Source organism: Lissotriton helveticus, chromosome 4_1 (assembly GCF_964261635.1).
Source record: "Lissotriton helveticus chromosome 4_1, aLisHel1.1, whole genome shotgun sequence".
Lineage (NCBI taxonomy): Eukaryota > Metazoa > Chordata > Amphibia > Caudata > Salamandridae > Lissotriton > Lissotriton helveticus.
In genome coordinates, this window is record NC_136063.1 from 31,442,125 (window position 1) to 31,463,604 (window position 21,480).

Below are 21,480 nucleotides of genomic sequence, written 5' to 3' on the forward strand. Positions count from 1 at the left end.
TTTCATAAATTCTATTGAGAATAGCGGAAGTTCTTTTAATCCTCAGATGTATGACTTCCCTTGCCCTTCTGTTAAAATCAAAGCCAAAATCTCCCTATCCATTTATTTATTTTATTTACTTATTTTTAGAGTTTCACATAGCACTGGCTAGACCCGGAAGTATCAGAGCCCTTTACATAGGTGAGAACGTGCTAGTTGCACAGGTTATATTAAAGTAGATACAAACAGCAATGTCCAACACTTGAGAAGTGCAGCGGAGCAAGGGATAAAAACAGGTCCACGTTGAAAAGAGAAGAGCTGGATTGGGAATTAGGCAGATGGTAATAAGAATAAGCTCAAGACCCGCAGATGGGGTCAGTCCATCCCACCGGGCCCGAACAAAGGTAGACCAAATTGAGTTAGGTGTAAGACCCACAGGAGGGTTGTAATTGTGGCACAGCAACGCAGCGGGACAGTTTCGTTCACCGCGCGGAAGATCAGCAGACCACCAAGAAGGCCATCAGATGGGGATAAAATGGCCGCCTCGCACTCACCATCTCCAATAACAGAAAGCAGACAAAAGGCAATGGGGGAGCAAGAGTGGATCTCTGCAGTCCAACGCTTGGCACAGACCAAGCCACCGAAACCAATACCATGGATGAGACAGGCTGCAAGCGGTGCTCCCGCCAAAAACCTACAGGATGGAGGACTCCATCAGTGATCGCCAGTCCCAAAAAACCTCAGCCATTCAGAAGTTGAGTGGGGACACCTAGGACCGCAAACGACACCAGTGGAGGAAAGCCTGTCCTGACTCCTGGAATGCAAGAGGGGGCGTCATGGGGGTCAGAGGGCAGAAGATTGGAACCCAGTGCTCTAACCCTGCTCCAACCGGGGGAACTCAGCTCGGGGACCGCGGCAGCCGCAGTGGAAAAAATGTGCAGGGCCGCCATCTTGAAGGTAATCAAAGTGTTTATTGCCAGTGAGAAGCAGTCGCGGCAGGATGCAGAGAAATAGTGGCCGAGTCCGGAAGGTAGGTGCTAGCCAAGGATTAATACCCAAAGGGTGACCCCGAGCCCGTCTCCTCTCAGCTGCATTGAGCAGCTCAACCGGCAATAGGCCATTTTACTAGGATTCCGCTGGGTGTTGTATTTCTTGTTGCTGTGGAAGGCTACCTCAATTTCGGTGATCACATCGTCCTGGAGGATCGCAGAAAATGCTAGCCTTCAAATCCCCGGGGTATTGGAGGATTAAAGGGGGGAATTTTCTATGATTTTCACTAAAAGGTGATCCCTCGCCCAGGAGCTCCCGGCCATCTTGTCTTTGTCCTAGAAATAGAAATACAGAAATGTCTCAGGGTCTGTAATGCCCTTTGAATCCGGTACATCATCTGTAGTTGCGTACGTTGTTCTCAAGCCTCTTGTCTGAAAACTATAGTGATTAACATTCTGGGTTTATTGGTCAAACATTCAAATGAATAAATCATACATCTCTTCATTTAATTTGCATAAACTCTCTTATACGTATCCTGAAATCTCTTTTTTCTATATCCAGCATAGCTACTCTACCATCAGTGAATGGCTCTGGAACAATTACTGCCACCATGGCTGCCTACAAGTCTAATTCCTTCACTGATCCACTCACAGAAGATGACACCCTGACAGTCGGCACACCGCTTTACATTGGTATTTCAACTACTTTCTCTGATGGAGACAAATTTACCTTAAGGGCAGAGAGGTGTGTTGCTGCTCCGAGCAACAACCCAGCTGATGCCAGCGTTGAACTCATTGCAGGCGGGTGAGTGACCATTTCTCAATACAGTATGATCTCAATGCCATTAATAGAAGAAGACCTTGAGTATCAGCAGCAAATGTTATCTATATATATATAAAAAAGAAAGTATGTCTTTCAGTCTTTCTGTTTGTCCTTTATGCATTACTACACCATTCATCCGATCGCCATGAAACTTTGGGAAGTTGTTGAGTACACGCCCGCGGAGGTTTCTGGCATAAATCTTTTTTAAATATCGGCCCCCCAGGGCCCTCATAATCTTTCGAATACTGATGTAGGCACCAGAAGGAAAAATAAAAAATCGTGTATCCACAAGCACTCGAATAAATAAATAAAATTAAAACGACACTTTGAAATGTTTTCCATATTAAAATGAATAAGTTTCAATAAAAATGACACAATGTAAATTGAATGTTATCATAACGAGTTTCCTTGAATTTCCTAGTGGATTAATAAAACAGGAAAAGTATTAAACAAGTGAACAAAAGGAGAAATAAAATGACAATCAAATAAAGGCAAGTGAAACCAATATATGCATGTAAACATGAACCAAGAACTATGAGTATTTTTGCTTGAAATGGTAGCAGAAAGCATGAATTTAGGTAGAAAGAGTGACTGAGTGAGATAGTACTGCATTATCTACACAATGTTAGATCGCATGACAGTACCCCATCTTCTTAATTGATAGTAGTGAATGCAATCTTCATGGGTACAATGGATTAGAATTTTCGAATTGTATCTAAATGCCATTTCTTAATAAACACCATATGCAACTTCATAGTCTACACTCTAAAGGATATAACGTGTATGAAGCCATGCCTCAACCTCCTGTAGTTGTTGTAGATATAGACCAAAAAGATATTTTCCAACTTATATATAGACGATTGGAGGGGCATTTTGAAGACAAAGTAAGGGTATTGAGAGACATATATGTTTTGGCCTTGTGAAATCTGTTGGGAAATGCCCTCTCTGAAGGCTCATCCTAACTTGTTGCCTTCATCCTCCTCTTTTTCTGACCTGGTTTTTGTTGGTGTTAGGAATCTGAGCACTTTACCACCGCTAACCAGGGCTAAAGTAAATGTACTCTCTCCTCTAAACATGGTAACATCGGCTCATATCCAACTGTCATTTTCAATTACTTATAAGTCTGTGGTAAAGTGCACTACATGTGCCGAGGACCTGTGACTTAAATGCTACTAGTGGGCCCGCATCACTTCTTTTGACATGCATTTAAGTAGCCCCCTAGCCATATCTCAGGTCGGCCATTGCAGAACATGTATGTGCAGTTTACTCTGCCATGTGGACCTGCCACGTTAAACCTCTTGCCAGGCCTTAGCCTTCCTCAATGTCCTGGAGCCAGGTCAGGCTGCTCTCTTCTGGCAGGTGAGGAGCTGCATCCACACCACGTGGGCGCCTGTCCCCCAGTGGTGTGTTAAGCCGCTACATGCTGATCCGCTGCCAGTGGTGGCCAGTGCACCCTCCGTAGCCGCATCACAGGAAAGCCTGGTCTCTACAGCAACACAGGTAATGAGCTGAGAGGGCTTCCCTCTGTCTGGCGGCACTTCCCACTCTCGACACGCATGATGCCGGGTGCAACACAGAGTGGCAGGGCACATACTACTCCAAGGGAAATGTAATGCACATGGGCACATGATGTCCTAGGTGCATGATGAAGCACTTCACACACAATAAGTGAGAAGGGGCCGCAGACAGAAGTTATCACACGCTGGGGGGAGATCAGAGGCCAGGTGTACAAGCAGAGTTAACTCCTCACTGGAGGTTTGGAGACAACACTTTGGTGGAACAAAGGCGGCAGGCATGCCAGCACAGAGAAGCAAGGAGACTATATGGCAGTTCCTCATGGCATAGCAGCAGTGCCTAGTGAAAGCAAAGCCAGGAAACTGCTGGCAGCAGGGCAATAGGCAGCAAAGTTATTCAGTGAGTCCTTTAGTCCACTCAGCAAGTAGCAGGCAGCAGGGCAACATCAGAACAGCAGTCAAAATGAGTCCTTTGTGCAGCAGTAATTTTGATAAAAGTTAAGTCCCAGTTCCAAAAGTGCTCTAAAGTCATGGTGCAGAGCCCCTGTATGCATATTCCAAAATGTATTTGTTTCATGGGAACATTTCTAGTTAACAGAACCCCTTTCAACCTAGCCCTGGCTCCAGACATCATTAGGGGGTAAATCAGCCCTTTGTGTGAGTGCCCCTCTCTCTCCCAGGCCAGGAAGATTACTAATATGCATATGTAACACTGTCACATCCAACTCTTCCTGTGTGAGCGCTGTCTGGAATGTATACACAAAGTGTAGCTGTCACTCTGCCCTAGACGTGGATTCGGATCAGGCTGCAAAACGCTATAGGTATAAGCACAGATAAATGCCCACTTTTTAAAAGTTTTATGTCTGAAGGGGGTGGCCCTAGAGGCGACAACTAGAAAGCGCCTGATATATAGAACCACCAATTGTCTAATCATCAAATACAGTAATTTGAACAACAGACCATGAACCAGTTCCTTTGGTCTGGAGTATTTATTTACTTTTTCATTGTTTCAAAACAAAGTCATTTGTTTTTTTAAATGTTAGGAACAAGGGGAATACAATGATTTCAACACTTAGACATACAATCAACTGATATTGTGAGAAACAAATCTACAAAAAGCACATTATACATATATCAAGAAAAAAACAGTCATAGTTTCAACAAAGAAAAAGCAACCAATATGGTAATTCATTAACCACTTTATACATTGATTGAAAGGTTACTGCCAGTGGGGACAATATTTAGACTCTTGGGGATAGCCTTGTTTAAACTAGCGGTTATTCTCCAAGAGGAGAGTCAAAAGTGTGTCCCAGTGGTGAAAAGTGCTGACGCGTTTCGACCCCCAACACGTTTCTTGGGGTTTTATTCAGGGTCCTGACTGAGTAAAAACTAGGGGGTCAAGAAATAAAAAAAATGTTTTTTTATAAACCCTCTCTTGTGATTGTTAAATGATTTATTAGTTGTTAAAGTCGTCCGTCTTTTTGAGATTTGGAGGATGTAAGCCCGTGTAAACATCTCATGTGCTTGGAGCAATAAATTGCCTCCGTTCTGTAATGGAGAAAAAATAATGAATTGAAGGGTTTGAGCATTAACCAAATCCTTTGAGTTAACAGTAAAGCAAAGTGACGGTAGATCTTGTCACTTACTTAACAATGATTCAGAGCCCTGTTAGATGCAGGGGCTTTCGTTGAAATGGTAAAGGCTTGTTTATGAATTCCGTGAATGTATCGTTAACTTAACGAAACGGGCACGGAATTTATAAACAATATGAGTTGATTGTATGTCTAATTGTTCAAAGAAATTAGTTTCCCTTGTTCTGAACATGTAAAACAACATTTGACTTGATTTTGAAACAATAAAAAAATGAGTGAAGAAATACTCCAGACCAAAGGAACTGGTTCATGGTCTGCACTTTCTAAAAGTGGCATTTCCAAAATAGCAATGTAGAATCCCACCACACCAGTAAGCATGATTTCTCACTACCATTCTAAAAATACCAAACATGGCAAAACCACTGCTTTTAGACCGAGAATTGCCACTTAATCATATATAAGGGAATTCCCAATGATAGCCTATTTAGAGGAGTAGGCCTCACAGTAGTGAAAAACAAAATAGACTGTTTGTCACTACCAAGACATGCCACACAAAAGGGCACTTGTCCTACCTTCTACCTGCACAATACGGCACTCATAGGGCTACCTAGTGTCTACATTAAGGGTGACCTATGTGTAATAAAAGGGGAGTTTAAGTCTTGGCAAGTAGTTGTGTGAATGCCAAAGTAAAGTGGCAGTAAACTTCACACCTAGGCTCTGCAGTGGCAGGGCTGAGGCAGCATTGAAAGGCTACTTCTGTGGGTGATGCAAGCAGACACACTACTAGCATTTAATTTACAGGTTCTGGGTATATGGGATACCACTGTACAGGTAATTTGCATGTAAATTAAATATGCCAAACTGGTGTAAACCAATCATAGCACGTTCAAAGGAGAGAGCACATGCACTTTAGCACTGATTAACAGTAGTAAAGTGGCCAGAGTCCTAAAGCCAACAAAAAGAGGGTCATAAGATTGGAGGAAGAAGGCAAAAGTTTTGGTGATAAACCTGCAAAAAGGGCAAGGTCCAGCAGCAAGTGTCAATAGTTTCAACGGATCGGATGTTTTTTAAACTATTGTGTGAGCTACCATATCACCATACCACCCTATACCCTGACTTTTGTATTCTTTTCTGCACTTCATGAAGGGAGAGAAGCTGGTACTAAAGTGTGCTCCTCTTCGGTTCATGATTACAGAAAAGTGCATGTAGATAAGGAGGACATCATCATGGCATGCTGTAATGAGTTAGAATGCACAACTGGAGAGTGGAGGGATGCACTACAAGATCAGAGGCCTTAACTTAAAGTAAGCAAAGGTTCGAAATTTTCAGAAGTATACAGACTAGCCAAAGTGTTCTACATTATAATCAGGCATTACTAGAGGAACATGTGTTAAGGATTTCAGAGTACCAACATGGAGGATAAGTAATTGATATGACTTGAAGGGAACCGGACACCAATTAGATATATATAGCACTGATTAACAGTGGGAAATACTTTATTGATATTAAGTCTACCCCAGATAGGAAAATGTATATAAAAGAGTTAGCATTGTACGGTAGTTACAACATTCAAGCAGAAATATGAAGAGATAAATACTCAGGATTGTATTATGTTTATTCCAAACGTGGGTGACATTATCTGGAGGCTGCTATTTTTACCAATAATATATATTTATCTTTTTCAATTGTTAGTGTATAATAATGATTAAGGATATGAGATCATGATATATTTATTGTTAAAAAACAGAGTGACTGGATTTTACACATGAATGAATGTATAGTATTTTTCTATGTTATTTGATCAAGTGGTTATCACAATGCATATTTAAAAAATATGGTGAGCTTTACCTGGCTATCTGTGAACAAGGACTTTCCTGTCCAAAATGCGTCAGATCTGAAGCTCCTAAATAAATAAAAACAGTGCCTATATCTGAAGGATTGCTGTCATCTCTGTTCGCCACATACACTGCGGAAGTGAGGAGGCTTAGTTTGTTTGATGTATATAGATATATATTTAAACACTAAAATGAACACATATGAGTGCATTTAACCAGTTATGGATTTGAGAAGAAATCATGAATTGGTGCAACTCGATACTGTAACAATCTGTCACTTGCAGGTTCAGTTACGCGGGAACCCACAGAGAGGTAAGGTGATGCGGGTACCAGGACCAAGCCGCTTTAGTCATTTCAATTTTACCTGGCATGAGAGGTGCATAGTTATCTTGGCTGTCTTTGGAGCTGAAGCGGGAGCCGCGGGAGAGATGGGTTTACATCTTAGATGGTTCTGGGCAAAACATGTATGCACAAAATTGACAGGGGGCACCTGCTGTGGTCAGCTGAAGGTGTTGCATGGTTCCCTCTTTTTACAGCGTTGAATAAAGGGTGTGGTAACCGACTGGTCACCAACAAGCCATTTAAAGGTAAGGCCAGGAGGATGATACTTCGGGGGAAAAGGATAGCTACCTAAAACTAGCTGGAGGTCTGGACTATATTTCCCACAATGCACTGGACCATATACTTTTAGGCGATCCCATAGAGGGCCACATCGCCAGTGATTCTTTGGTTCAGGAACATTGTTTTTACCTGTGGTTGCAGGGGACTAGTGCCACTAGTTAAAGGGAGTCTGGAGTTGCCTCTGGGTCTTAAAGCAGTCTCTCTGTCTGGGGGAGCCGGTCTTTGGTCCAGGAGGAGACGCAGCTGTGCAGTTTCAGGAGATTTGTCACCTGTGCAGAGCATCCTGCCTTTGAGTTGTGCAGCTCTGGTTGACTCAGACAAGGCTCTCTTCTTTACACTTCTTTGTGGCCTTCACAGATCTGAGGTTCTGATGTCAGGCTTGTCCCTTAAATCCTAGATTTAGGATCATTTGAGGTGTGAGTGCCTGTGGCCGAGGTGCTATTCGCTTCAGCTACTCATTCGCACCTGAGGTGACCACATCAAGGTCTGTGTGTAACCTTTTCTAAACAGAACCCTCAATAGTGACACTGCTAAAAATGGCCAACTTTTTTGGCTGTACTGACCAGGTAGCCCACCCTAGGGGTGTGGTTAGCCTTCTGAGGGTGTACGCCCCCTGACTTACTAATTTTCCCACATGCCTGGGTTCAAATATGCCAGGGGATAAGAGGAGGGTGGCATATTCCTTTGGGAGTCAGGCTGACTGCATATCAGAGGCAGTGCATGCTTTGGTGCGTACCACCTTGATGTGTCTCTTCACTAGCCATCCTGTCAGGGAGGGAGGTGTCACCTCCTTCCTGGCCTGGCCTTTGATTCTGACTCCTGGGAGTGTTCACACTGCTTGGCAAGTGGTCAGATTCCTGTCTTGGCTTTAGCAACTGCAGTCTTCCACCCAGGGCACAGGAAATGCAGGGGCAACCAGATTACCAACCTCTAAGGTAGCCACCTGTGTTCATGTCACATCAAACCTGATCTTGGAAGCATGTCAGGGTTGAGGAGGCATCTTGTTTGATACCAAACATGACCCATATTCGGAGATTCACAATGGAGCTGACAACCTCGGGCGTGGCTGTGTGCCAACATTTTATCCTATAGACCACTGATCACTGATAGTAGTCCTTAATGGAAATGGCTACTATAGGGACATATAAACTTTCATTTATATGTCCATAGCTGTAATATACAGCACTTTGTCTCCTGGGATCTATATTAAAGATATGTTATGTTAATAAAGCTTCTAGAGCGCACAGTTACCCTAGGGTGTCCTGGTGCTGAGCACTGCCTACATGGTTATAGAAATGATAAGACTGTTTAAGGAAAGAGCCAGGTCTTCAGTCCCTTCCTGAGGGAGAGGAGCTCAGTAGAATTTCTGAGGTGCGAGGGTAAGCTGTTTCAAGCCTTTGTGGCACGGTGGAGAAAACTCTTGCCACACCAACTGTTTTTCTTGGTACGAGGAACGATTACTTGTTTTGCTTCCGAGGAACGCAACGCTCTTCCAGGAACGTACCATTGTATGCATTGTTTCAGATAAACAGGACCAATACCCTTTAGGGCCTTAAAAATGGTGCAAAGGGCCTTGAATTGTGCACGTTGTTTCACAGGGAGCCAATGAAGGTCTCAAAGTCCCTTCCTCGCAGAGACAAACCTAGCAGCCTGGCTTCCCAACCTGTATGATCTGGAGTCTGTTCAAATGTCTCTTTTGGATGTTCAAATAGAGACTATTGCAGTAATCCAGTCGTGACAGAATATGTGCTGTGACTGCTGTCTTCAGGCTATCTTCAGGAAGGAGGAATTTTATTTTCCTCAAGAGTCTGAAGAGGTAAAAGCTGGTTGAAACAACCCCACTTATCTGGTCACCAAAAGAGAGTTTAGCATTAAAAATCACCCCCAGGTTCTTAGTCTTTTCGGTAGGGGCCGGAAGCATGCCCATTAAATTTGGCCACCATTCCGGCATCCAAAGATTTGTGATATTACTAAATATGATAAACTCCTACATTAAGTTTCAGGCAGCTTGATGACATCCAGCCCGCGATACCTTGCATGCAGTCATGGCATCTAGATCCCATCTCCACTTCTTTACCATGCTGAAGAGACAACACAATTTGCATGTCTCAGCGGTCAGTTGGAACCCAAAGGATTTAATCAGGGCTGCCCAGTGGTGACACATATACATTAAATAAAGTGGGAATAAGGGATGACCCCTGCTGCACCCCGCACGGAAGAGAAAAAAGGCTTGGATCTGTCTTTACCCAGGTCCACCGTTTGTATCCTATCGGTAAAAAAGGACCTCAGGAGATCCCACCCCTTTCCTTGGACCCCCCTTTCGGATAAACGGTCATTCAAGACTTCATGGTGGACCGTATCGAAGCACAGCAAGAGATCCAGCATGATCAATATCGTAGTGCCTCCCTGGTCCAAGGCCTCTCTGATTTCCTCTGTGGATTTAATCAAAGCCAGCTCAGTGCTTTGTTCAGCACGGAAGCCAAACTGCATAGGGTCCAACAGACAGTTAGTCTGAAGAAACATGCTGAGTTGGCCATTCGTGGCCTTCTCAATCATTTTTGCCAGCAAATGAAGATGTGAAATCGGTCTTTTGGAACCAGATTAGACTTTTTTAGTAGTGGAAGGATCAATGCTGGTTTCCAGAATTTGGGGAAATGTCGGAATTCAAAATGGTGTTAAACAGTGGGGTAAGGGCTACCCCAAAAATGGCTGGGACTTGTTTGATCACGGATGCTGGGCATGGGTCCAAAGGGGATCCAGATTGAATCTCAGACAACAGTTATTATTATTATTATTTATAGCTTATAAAGCGCGTGGCTACCCCCAATGGGAGTGTCTCGGTGCTGGTAGAGGAGACAAGAGGAGCAAGAGGTCAGCCTGTTGGAGCCTGCATGGTGCTATGGGAGATTAAAAAGCCAGGTCTTCAGTAACTTCCGGAAGCTAGGCTCTGAATTGGCCTTTCTGATTTGTACGGGTAGGGCATTCCAAAGGATCATGGTCTTGAATGAAATGAGTGTAGATCCCATTCTAGCTTTGGCAAAGCGAGGGGTGAAGAGAAGTTCTAAATGATTGGACCTTAAGTTCCTTATTTGGTGTGATTTGTGGATTCTTTTTCGTAGATAGTGGGGGCTCACTCCATTTACTGCCCTGTAAGAAAGGGTGAGTGACTTGAATTCCGTTAGTTTCCTAACCCGCAGCCAGTGTAGGCTAAGTAACCAATGCATGGTTCTGCACCCCTTTCTCCAGAACTTTAGCTGGTGCTGGCAGTAAGGAGATGAGTCTAAAATGTTTTAGTATGGCTGGGTCTTCATCCTCTTTTTTGAGGATAGGTTGGATCAGTGCAGTTTTCCATTTGGACGGGTAAGTGGCTAATTTTGATGATGTGTTCCAAAGCAAATTTAAAGGAGGGTTGATCAAATGGGCGAATAGTTTGAAAAACCCCACTGGGCAGGGGATCCGGATTTTGGCCCACATGCATCAAGCATTTTTGTAGTCGCAAACGGTGCGATTCCTTAAAATCGGCCGTTTGCGAATGCAAAAGTGCTTTTTGGGATGCATGAAGCAATTTTAGAATTCGTAACATTGTTGCGAGTTCTAAAATTGCGGGTGCTTTTAAGAAGTCGCAAGGTGCGATTTCTTAAAAGCAATGCATCATTACTTTTACAAGAGGAAATTCGCAGTTAGGGTGCCAAATTTACCGAGTGGTTGAACCACTCGGTAAATTTGGAAAAAGTGTTTAAAATGGTGAATTTTTTTTTTTTTCAACATTCATGTTTCACACACACATGTCCTTAGGACATGTGTGTGTGAAACATGATGCGAAAAATACATTTCAGGGGTGCAGGGGGGGTCCTTTGGACCCCCCCCTGCACCCATGAAATTTTCTAAGTGCCACTCGCAATTTGCTGATGCCTTCCCATTGACTCCTATGGGCCTTTTGGCCCATAGGAATCAATGGGAATTGCGAAAATGTACTTAAGAATTCGGTATTCATTTGGGATTCGGTAAAAATTGCGATTTTTACCGAATCCCAAATGAATACCGAAAATAATGATGCATAGCATTTTGCACTTCTTAATTTGCGATTCCTTATTTTTCGCAAATTAGGAAGTGCAAAATGTCACAATGATGCATGTGGGCCTTTTTCCAGAAGCCTGAGAGAGGTATCAGGGATGATCGGGCAGAAATCTGACCAGGTTTCTGTGGGCGGGGTGAATGTGTTTTAGGGGTCTCAGTGAATGAGGCATAGATATCTTGGATTTTTTCATGGAAAAAAATCAAAAGATTTTCACGAAGGTTAACAGGCAAGGTGATGTTATTTTTCATAGTCTCTGGTTTCATAAAGTTTTGGACAAATTTAAAGACTTCTTTAGTAGAATTGTCTGATAGTTTGATTTGATTAGCTATATGATTTTTTATGCAAGTACGTTTTAGCTTATGAAATTGGTTCACTGCTTGCCTGTAGGTGTTTTTCATCTCAGAACTGTAGGTTTTTCGCCATGTCCACTCAAGCCTTGTAGTGTAGCTCCTATTTTCCCAATAGGCTCTGCGCATTGGAATAGTACCTACAGCAGTAAAGGCCTAGGCCAGACGTTAACTAGGTCTACTACTGTCGATACTAGACTTAATTTTTGGGTTTGCCAGCTAAGCTCAGAGTTCGCTAGAAACTTTCTCGAATGTTCAAGGAAGGATTAACTTCCCTGATTAGACAAGAAGGGATTTAGTTTCTGACAACCATAGAACATGACAACTTTGCTCTCCCCTAATCAAGAGTCAATCTCAAGAGTCGTGTGAGCACAAGGCAATTATTTTACTCAGTCAGTACGTGCATTCTTAGTCTCATCAGAATGTAGAGAAAAGGAAGAGACGGGCGTGTTCAATAAAAGATGTTATTTATTGATCAGTCTCTTTTCTCGTACAAGAGAAATGGATCGATATTATTGCGATACTTATAGTTAAGTAAAGTGCATACATTAGAAGCAATAGTATAAAATAATACTGTAAAAACATTGATATGGTTTCTGAGCCATATGATGTTTAAAATGATTAAAATATATTTACATACACATATACATTTGACTAAACGCACTCAACTGGTGTTTCTAAATACGCCTACCCCGTGTACCTGACCTAAGTCTAATGCGTGGGCGGGAATAGAAAGTTACAGTTTAAGTTAAGTTTGTTTTTGCCAAGTAAATAACTAAAGAATTCTCTAGGAGGGGTTATTCAGTTCTGTACCTGGAATTTAGGATGAATGAGGAATGGTATCTCTTTCTCTGCTCTCGATATTCCAGGCTGCCTGCGAGGGCTACCCGGAAGCGCCGGTGCTGGGTCTCTCGGCTTGAGATAGCAGCGCGTCTCTCAGCGCGTCAGGAAGGCGGGGCTGCTGCCTGCGGAGTCTGCTTCTGCTCTCTGCTTCGGCAAGTATGGCTGCTCCGTCTTGTCACCACGCGTGTGTTTTGCATAGGGCAAGGTCGGCAATATTTATACCTTAAAGGTGCCGGGATTGACGTAAGGATGGACATAGGTACGTCAATAAAGATGTCATACGACTTGCTCGTTAGCACATTCTTTACTAAAGTTCTCTGTGAAATCAAAACAATGGCCGCACGGATTATCCAGGTTGTCATAGGTTTGATTTGTTATGAGAACGTCGTATGCCTTATCAGGGGCTGGAGGAATGTCGCTTGTCTAATTAGATCTCAAGCGTTATGACCTAATCAGATAACACGTTCCTGTGCCGTAGTGTGACTGCGTCAGATAACGGTATCTGCATCATGGGGGATTACTTGCCTCATGGGCTGACTTGACTGTTAGTTAACTAGCTAGTAAGTTTAACCAGAATAGGGTCAGGAATAGGGGGATCGATTCAGAACCTATAGAAATACACGACAGCCTTTTGCAGCAGCTTTTTTCTGCTTGCAATTCCTGCATGAACCAAGGGGCGGAAGGTTTATGTCAGGCTGATTTCATGCTTTTCATGGGGGCTATAGTGTCTATAGCAGAGGTAACAGTTTAATGGCCCCTTGTGAATCCAGTGGCATAGAGCAGTCTAATGTGGCAGTGAGTCTGCTGTCCTAAAGCAACCCTATGGCTGAGACCTTATTAACCTCTATTGTCTGATTCGTAAAGGAGGAGAAGATGGTTTCCACCTTTTGCAAAAATAAGGAGGCAAGTAGTTCACAGAATTCGGGGCTGCTATGTGTCCTCGGGTTAGTAGAGGCCGTGAGTTTGGTGATAGGTTAAAAAAGTTTTTGGAGGAGGATTTGGCCTTCCTGATCTGATCTCCAAAACATGTCCTTTTGGTGTCAAGAAGAAGTTTTTTTATAAAGTCTAAGACTTGCTTTGTAAGCCTCTTTATCTGTATTAATATACACTCTCCTCCAGGCCCGCTCTCGAAGCTTGCAGCCGAGTTTGTGCACTTTTAGATTGTCTGAGTACCAAGGGGCTGGTGGGAATGCCCGCTTGGAAGTGCACCTTTTGGCCAGAGCTAATTTCCCACAAGGGGAATCTACCCACTCTGTGTAGGTGGTCGTGGCTTCCTGTACACTTGATAGCAGGGAGTGGGCTGTGACTTTCAGGAGACTTCCTAGCTCTAGGCTGCTGATATTTTTCCAGGCCGTAGTGGTTATCATGGTCTTGGGCTTAGGTTTGTGTTGATGTTGTTTTACCTGTTTGAATTCAAATAAAATCGCATCATGATCAGTTCATTTTTATTGCTTTAATGGCACTGGATGTCAAAGTAAAGCTATATGATTGATTGAATTTGTTTTATACAAGAAGGAAATCATTTCATAATCAAGTTACTGATAAAATATTGAGAACCAAACCCATCCTGAGAACTATGGGCCTGTTTACTACGGCGGTGAACGTGCCACCGCCAGGCTGCTGGCAGCGCGTTCACTGCCATCATAAGCCCATTCCCTGCCCGCTAGATACGGATGGCGGGAGGTGTGCTGGTGCACGCAAAGCCTATTCGACAGAGGCATCCTTTAAGAATGCCTGTCAGACCCACCCCGCATCCCTAGAATGAGGGTGGCACCTAGCAGGCACCGTCCTCCACATTAGGATGCTGCATCCCACAGCCTTTCCATGGCAGTTCCCCCGCCATGGAAAGGTTGGCCGGGATTGACAGTGGGGGTCCGTTGCGGGCCCCCCTTGTGCAGGAGCTGATTGTTTGTGCACTTGGGGAGCACCTTTGGTGCCCTCTTACATTTATTCCATCCAAATGGGAAAGGACTTTGCACACCTTGTGTGTGAGTTATTCCAGTTAATTGATAGGTGGTTGTTGCTAATTGGTAAATCCTCCTGTCTAAGAGGACGAGTTAAATGCTTGGTTTGCATTACTCCCTAGCCCTGCTATATTTCCCTGCACCATGTGGCAGGCACCGCATGGTCCCTGCCATGTAGTGCAGGGAAATGCAAACATCACATCTTTAACATTGTGACATGTGCTGCAGCAATGTTCAATTCAATTCAATTTATTTATTTTGTTTTGGAACTCCCACAGAGGTCCACAAAAACACACTAACAATTTAAAAAGACAAACATTGCATACAGTACAAAATTCCTTCCTGCAGCAATGTTAAATATGCCATAAGCGGTCACCATGGTGGCGGCCGCATTGTAATTCCACTTGCGGGACCGCCGCCTTATAGGTGGCCGGTCCCAATCCCCGGGACCATGGTGGACGGACTGATGTCCGTCCGCCATCGTAATGACCCCCAAAGTACTTTGTTAGACCTCAGTTTTGACTTCATAAAAAGGGCCGAAAATCTCTTTCACTTCTGTACACATGCACAATATCTGCACAATAAAGACATCCCACCCAATGGCCTTCCATGGCACTGATGCACACAGTGTGGGTCAGCTGCCTTTAAAGAGCATTTTGCTTTACAAGCTGTAATTTAATTCTAGCTTCACAATGCTCTTCTCTTTGCAGCTGTGCTGTGACCCAGGACGTGAACGTACATGTGATTCAGAATGGCCTGTCCCTGCAAGTCATGTTTGAGATAGAGACCTTCATCTTTAAAGAGCAGTCTGAAGTATACATGAGGTGTGATGTGTCCCTGTGCCCAATCACACCATCAAATACCTGCCAGGTAAGTGATGAAGGTTGATGCAGAAAATGTATGTAAATAATGTATTAAACAAGAAGATGCAAGAGTGTAAGTAGAAGCAGGTGTGAGCACAGTCACAGTGAGTTACTGGCACAACCAGTGGGACTTTACGCACAAATGTGCAAACAGAATCAACTATGCTCTTTTTTTCAAAATTGGGTTGGGATTTTTATTGTGTTGTGTTATGACTTTAATAGAGTTTGGTACTTACACTTTGCATGTTATGTAGCATGCTGAAGTCTTTGCGACCAAATATATACAAATGTGTTTTTCTTTAAATATCTTGTAAAATACTGTATTGATTTACACAAAATAACAAAAAGGGCTGATTCTGGACCAAGAGCTCAAATTCTACCCTGCGGTTCGGACTGTAGTCATGTCTAAAATCTCTAAGGGAATTAACATGAGGAAAACACATTTTAGGACACCCCCTTTTTCACCCTAAAACTTTCCACATAGCTCTTGCTGGCACACACCGTCCCCCACTCTATGTGTGTGTTTGTATGGGTGTGCGCGCGCGTGTGTGTATGTGTGTTTGTATATTTATATATCTATCTGTTTGGTTGTATAATTTATTGGGGCGAATTGTAAGTATTTTGTTGCCCTAATATATTTATATTTCATTTACATTGAATTAGTGTTTTTTTTTTTTAAATAATCAATTTTTGTAAGTTGCGATTGGAAGGCTCTCATACTAGAATTAATTTTGTATCGATTTGTGGAATTTATATTTCACTGTCATATATTTTATTTTCGTACTTGCTTTTATTACTTAGCTGTAGAATAAAGCTGATCAAAATGGAAAATGGATTTAATTGAAACATGTGTATAAAATATTTTAGGTTCATTTTAAATAATTGTTTTGCATTAAAAGTGATTTTTGTATCATTTATTAGTGAAAATGTAATTATTTTGGTGGTGTTATTGCAATCAATATTGTGTAAATTGATATTGTTGAAATTGTATGGGCCACTATTCAGGTCCCAGGTGCTCCTCTCCTACATATCTCTCTCGATATGCAGGTGGGTCCCGTCAACATTGCAGTACCTGACTGCACACAGGCTCTGCAGTGGCAGGCCTGAGACACACTTTGCAAGCTGCTTCTGTGGACGCACAACCAGTGCTGCAAGCACACCAGCAGAATTTGATTTCCAGGCCCTGGACACACCTGGTACACTGTACTAGGGTCTGACAATTAAATCAAATGAACTAATCATGGAGTCACTAATCCAATACAATACTTTACAATAGGGAGCACTTGCACTGTGGCACTGAATAGCAGTGGCAGAGTGCCCAAAGCATCTAGACCAGCAAAAACAGGTCAAAAATACAGGAGGCAACAGCAAAACATGGAAGGTAGACTCATGCCAATATTGCCAGGTCTAACAACGGTGCAGCGTGGTGGTTAAGTATTATAAATAAGTAATAAAAAGTACTAATAAGCTTATTATTAAGGCAAATAGCCATGAATACTGCGCATACTGTATTTACGGTAAATAACCTTGTGTATTATTCAGCCTGGTGTTGAGGTAATTGTAATACAGTGCATTATTCATTGGGATGGATGCAAGTTCACCACAGAGAATAAGGAGGCATAATATCAAGACTCTGCAATAAAATTATCGCTGCTATATCGGCAGGAAACTGCCGATAAAGTCGCGATAATGGGCTTGATAATATGCTCTATGGAATTCCAATCGAAGCTCATGTTAGATGTGAAGGACATTTAACATGAGCTTCGATTGGAATTCCATAGAGCATATTATCAAGCCCATTATCGCCACTTTATCGGCAATTTCTTGCCGATAAAGCGGCGATAATTTTATCAACGAGTCTTGATAATATGCCCCAAGATCACCAACTTATTAGATTAGCTCATTTTTTATTATTTAAACCTGGGCTGAACCACTAGCAATCATATGAGCAGACAAGCCTAACTGGCAAATATATAATGTATTTGTCAGTATCAACAGTAAAAAAAGACAAAACAGCACAGTAAAAATCTCTTGTAGAAAACAGAGAATATGTAATCAGTACAAATACACGAAAATGACAAAAAAAAACAAAGGGAGGAACTGGAGATATAGATACTTTTCAAATAATTTAAGGCAAAAAGCACCAAGAACAATTAAAGCACTAATAAGAATTCAATGCATGCAGTTGAAAAAAACCTGGGTGTGATATCAGGCCAACAGCGATGAAGCAAGAGGGTCAACCCAGTCAAAAATGTTAACTTTTTTTTTATTCTTCGAAATGCAAATCAAAATCCTCCAGCAGGACAAGGCTGCAAGATATATACGATAAAGTCCTTTCAAAGGTGGATAACTATTGTATGAGGTCTCTCAGAGGCCTTTGGTTTTGATGAGAAACGCTCATAGTGGACAAAATCCCAATTTAGCTATTGGTCGGATACTTTTCACACCTTTGCTTAGTCAAGATTTCTACTTTCCAATTTAGCCATGTTCTAGTCAGTTCAATGGAGCTCAAAATCCTCCAGCACAGCACTCCTCAAAATATATCTGATGAGGTTCACTTGAAATCAAATAACTTTGCCACAAGATCCCTATGAAGCTCCTGACATCCAAACATTTTTCAAGTCTCAGAGATCCTGTTGCAGCCCCTCTTGGCCACTTCTAAGGCATCCAGGACCTCAGGGAGCACTTACAGTTCATCACCCACTGTAGTAGGAACCACCACACAGTTATTTTCTTTGCTGTAGCCACACAGAAGGTCAGCCAACTGACTGAGTGAGTCGCTTTTGAGTGAGAAGTAGGATCTTAATCCCATTATGTGCCCCTTGTGAAGAGTAATTGAAAGTGAAGAGTTGCTGAATGTGAGAACCTGTTAGAGACAAATGGTGCAAAGAGTGATTTTAATACTGGGCATAGTGGAAGCATTTGAATAGTTTGTATTCCAGATGTGAAGGTTAGGGTTGATAGGAATACCAAATGTGAGGAGTGTGCTGGGTCATGATGCAAAATGTGATTTGATAGCAGAAATTAGGGGTGTCAAGGACGAGTGTGACATTGGCTTTTGTGGCTGAGCGAGAATTCTGAAGGCTCAAATGTGAGGTTAAAACCTAAATAAACTATATGTTTTTATTCCTTTCTAGTGTTCATCTTCATCTCGTTCTGCAAATGAAGACACTGTAACTATTAAAATGGCTCCAATTGGGATTTCAGGTATAAACCATTGCTTACATATTGTCTCACATTGTACTGCTGGGGAGTGGTCAGTGTTAACTACATAAGAAGCCTACCCCCGATACACCTTGCTATGCAATTATTTACTATCTGCTATAACACAGCAAGTTTTGTAGGTGTTTCTTGTTATATGTAAGTGGTTGTGGGATAGAAAAGTATGAGTTTCATGTGGTCCATAGTGATGTGGAAACTGACAAGTAGGGGAGAGGATGTAGCTTTTTTGCTGGAGCGAGCACCCTCGAAGCTGGGGTACCAGGTTCGTGTATCAGCAACGACACTCAGCATCCTATGATTCTGGGCAAATCACTTAATCTCCATGTGTCTAACAAAAATTAATGATGTAACAAAACTGGTGTTATGTAAAGTGCTCTGATACCCGATGTTTCGGGTCTAGTTCACGCAATATAATATCTATTGCTGTGTAAAAGTCCACACTTGAGAAAGACCCAGGCCACAGAGGAAGAAGCCTACTTTTATGTAGAGATTGATGACCCACAGATCTCTGCCACCAGCATCAGTCTCAGTTGAAGTGCAAAACACTCCCCCACTGGAAAGAATAGAATAAGGGATCATGAGAAATTGCTGATTCATCACACCTACCTGCTCTCATATGCGGAGGCCGACTAGATGACCAGACACTGTGGGCCCGATTCACAGAATGAACTTAAGACTAAATCCTAAACTTACTACTATTTTGGTATTCACAGAATGAACTTACTACTTTTGGTATTCACAGAAGTTAGGATTTTGTCTTAAGTTTGTCTTAAGACAGACTTAAGACAGACTTAAGACAAAATCCTAACTTCTGTGAATACCAAAAGTAGTAAGTTCATTCTGTGAATACCAAAATAGTAGTAAGTTTAGGATTTAGTCTTAAGTTCATTCTGTGAATCGGGCCCCTTGTCCCTACTAATATGAACGAAAGCTGCCTGTCTGTCTTGTAATCCGTGCACACTAAGTGACAAGGAATAGATTTGAGAGAATGTATCCGACCGCCTACATCCAGGGGTGGGCTCAAAGATTCAAATGAGTCGTCACCTGGACTTCTGGAGCAGGCCTAGCAATCTGGGCACGCCATTAATTCCTTGTGCGACCAGATGGCCCAGCAAGCTCAACCTGATGCATGAGCTTGAAGGACAGCCATCTGGTCTCACATGTCTTATGATTCAATTTCCACTCCCCCTTGAAGGGACCCGGTGCTCCCCAAGTTTGAATCTCTGACTCTGGGCTGCGCCTCAGGCATGGAACTCTGGGGATACTCTGTCATAACTATGTCCCATTGGTGCTTTTTCTCACAACCAAGCAGGGGAGCCCTGCCTGGGACAGCAGGACCCAGTTCCAGGCTCTCACTGACATAGCAGTCCAGGAAAGGGAGACCAGGGCCAGGGTCTTACAAACCTTGGCCCTCCAAAGATCTTATTTTGGGTCCGTTCAGAGATTTTTCATTCAACAAAACAGGGATGCCCTGCCTGGGCTTGCTGGACCATGACCTGGGCTTCAAGTGGTACAGTGGGCTGGAAAATGGAGCCTAAGTCCGGGAGCTTCTATCACTGCCAGAGCCCTACCTATTCTTCTATTTTGTGCACACCGAGTGATAAAGGGGGGCATTCGAATGAATGTATCTGGCCTCTTCAAATGGGCATGAAGCTTCATATTAGCCCTCATTGGGACTTACAGGGTAGTTGGGAATGCTGAACCCTGAGCCATGTGAAGGAAATGATGTGTTTTGTTTATTTAAGTGAAAAAGTCACCAGTGATGTTCTCATGGCACATTTTGCATCACCCATATAGTCCATGGTGTCAATGACTCCTAATTATATTTTCGCACAGCCCAGATTATCTGGTGCATCTGGTTTGCCTTGTGATTTTCACTAGGTTAGCGGTACTGGGAAGCTTTGCAGAGCTTTTTCTTAGGACTCAATAGTAGGAAATATTTTTTCTTTTCTTTAGGCGTCTCCTGGTCATTTGGAGACAATTTTGATGGATTACTAGAACTACAAAGCTACTTTGATTCCCAATTGATGGATCATGGAGTACTATGCATAGACCCCAGGTTCTGGGTTCAAGTATCACTAGACATTCTTTCAGCATAAATGATATACAATGCAAGAGCTATACATGGTCAAAAGAAGGGGTCTCATTGGGAAAATATGTTGATGATGCAGGATGAGTCTACCTACCAGGCAGTCTCTTTCAATTCTGTGTACACTGTTGTCTTCATGCCCACTTAATGTCTGCCCAACATTCCTTGGTTTGTTGGAAAACACTGCCTTCTCAGAAATGCATCCAAGCAAGTCCTAGAGAGATACTGGTGCTTTCCTTTTGCAAAGGATGCTTCTAGATGAAGAAAAGTGCTTCAGGTTCCTAGGTCTTTTAGAAGAGAGTCCAGGGTCAGAGCTTCATCCATGATAGCATGTAGCTCTGTGCCTAGAAAAACTTGTCAGGCTCATATCGGCCATCAAGGATAAAATTACAACCTGCCGTCCCCAGTACGTATCATCCAGTTTGTTAGAGCTGGATACTGGTCCAAATATCAATCTGGCCATTCTAGTAGACTAGTAGGGTAGAGAGCAGGAGAGCAGAAATAGGCCAACGAGGTATGAGCTGCTGATTGTCCAAGCATAATCTTGGGAATGCTCGTTTTGCAGGCCGGAAAAAATAGGAACATGATCGTGATCACAGGTGAACCCTCCTTTGGAGAGCAGACATACTCAAAGCTGGCTTGCCTGGAGCATATATTAGCTATTCATTACAATATGCTTGCTAAAGAGATGTTCCAGTCAGAGAAGAGCAGCATGCCTCAG

The 21,480-nt window shown here is 42.8% G+C and overlaps 2 protein-coding genes across 2 annotated transcripts in view; one reads left to right on the forward strand and one right to left on the reverse strand.

Moving 5' to 3' along the window:
- The window catches only part of LOC144827831 (uromodulin-like), a 242,742-nt gene extending 224,019 nt beyond the window's left edge, over positions 1-18,723 (forward strand). The window contains exons 6-8 of the mRNA XM_078685997.1: positions 1,531-1,773; positions 15,296-15,455; positions 18,586-18,723. Of these exons, the coding sequence (XP_078542123.1) occupies positions 1,531-1,773; positions 15,296-15,455; positions 18,586-18,723 (541 nt within the window). The remainder of the gene's footprint in view (positions 1-1,530; positions 1,774-15,295; positions 15,456-18,585) is intronic.
- Positions 18,724-19,087: 364 nt separating this feature from the next.
- Positions 19,088-21,480, reverse strand: part of LOC144827832 (fish-egg lectin-like) — a 219,561-nt gene continuing 217,168 nt past the window's right edge. Inside the window, exon 3 of the mRNA XM_078685998.1 lies at positions 19,088-19,223. Within this exon, the coding sequence (XP_078542124.1) occupies positions 19,088-19,223 (136 nt within the window). The remainder of the gene's footprint in view (positions 19,224-21,480) is intronic.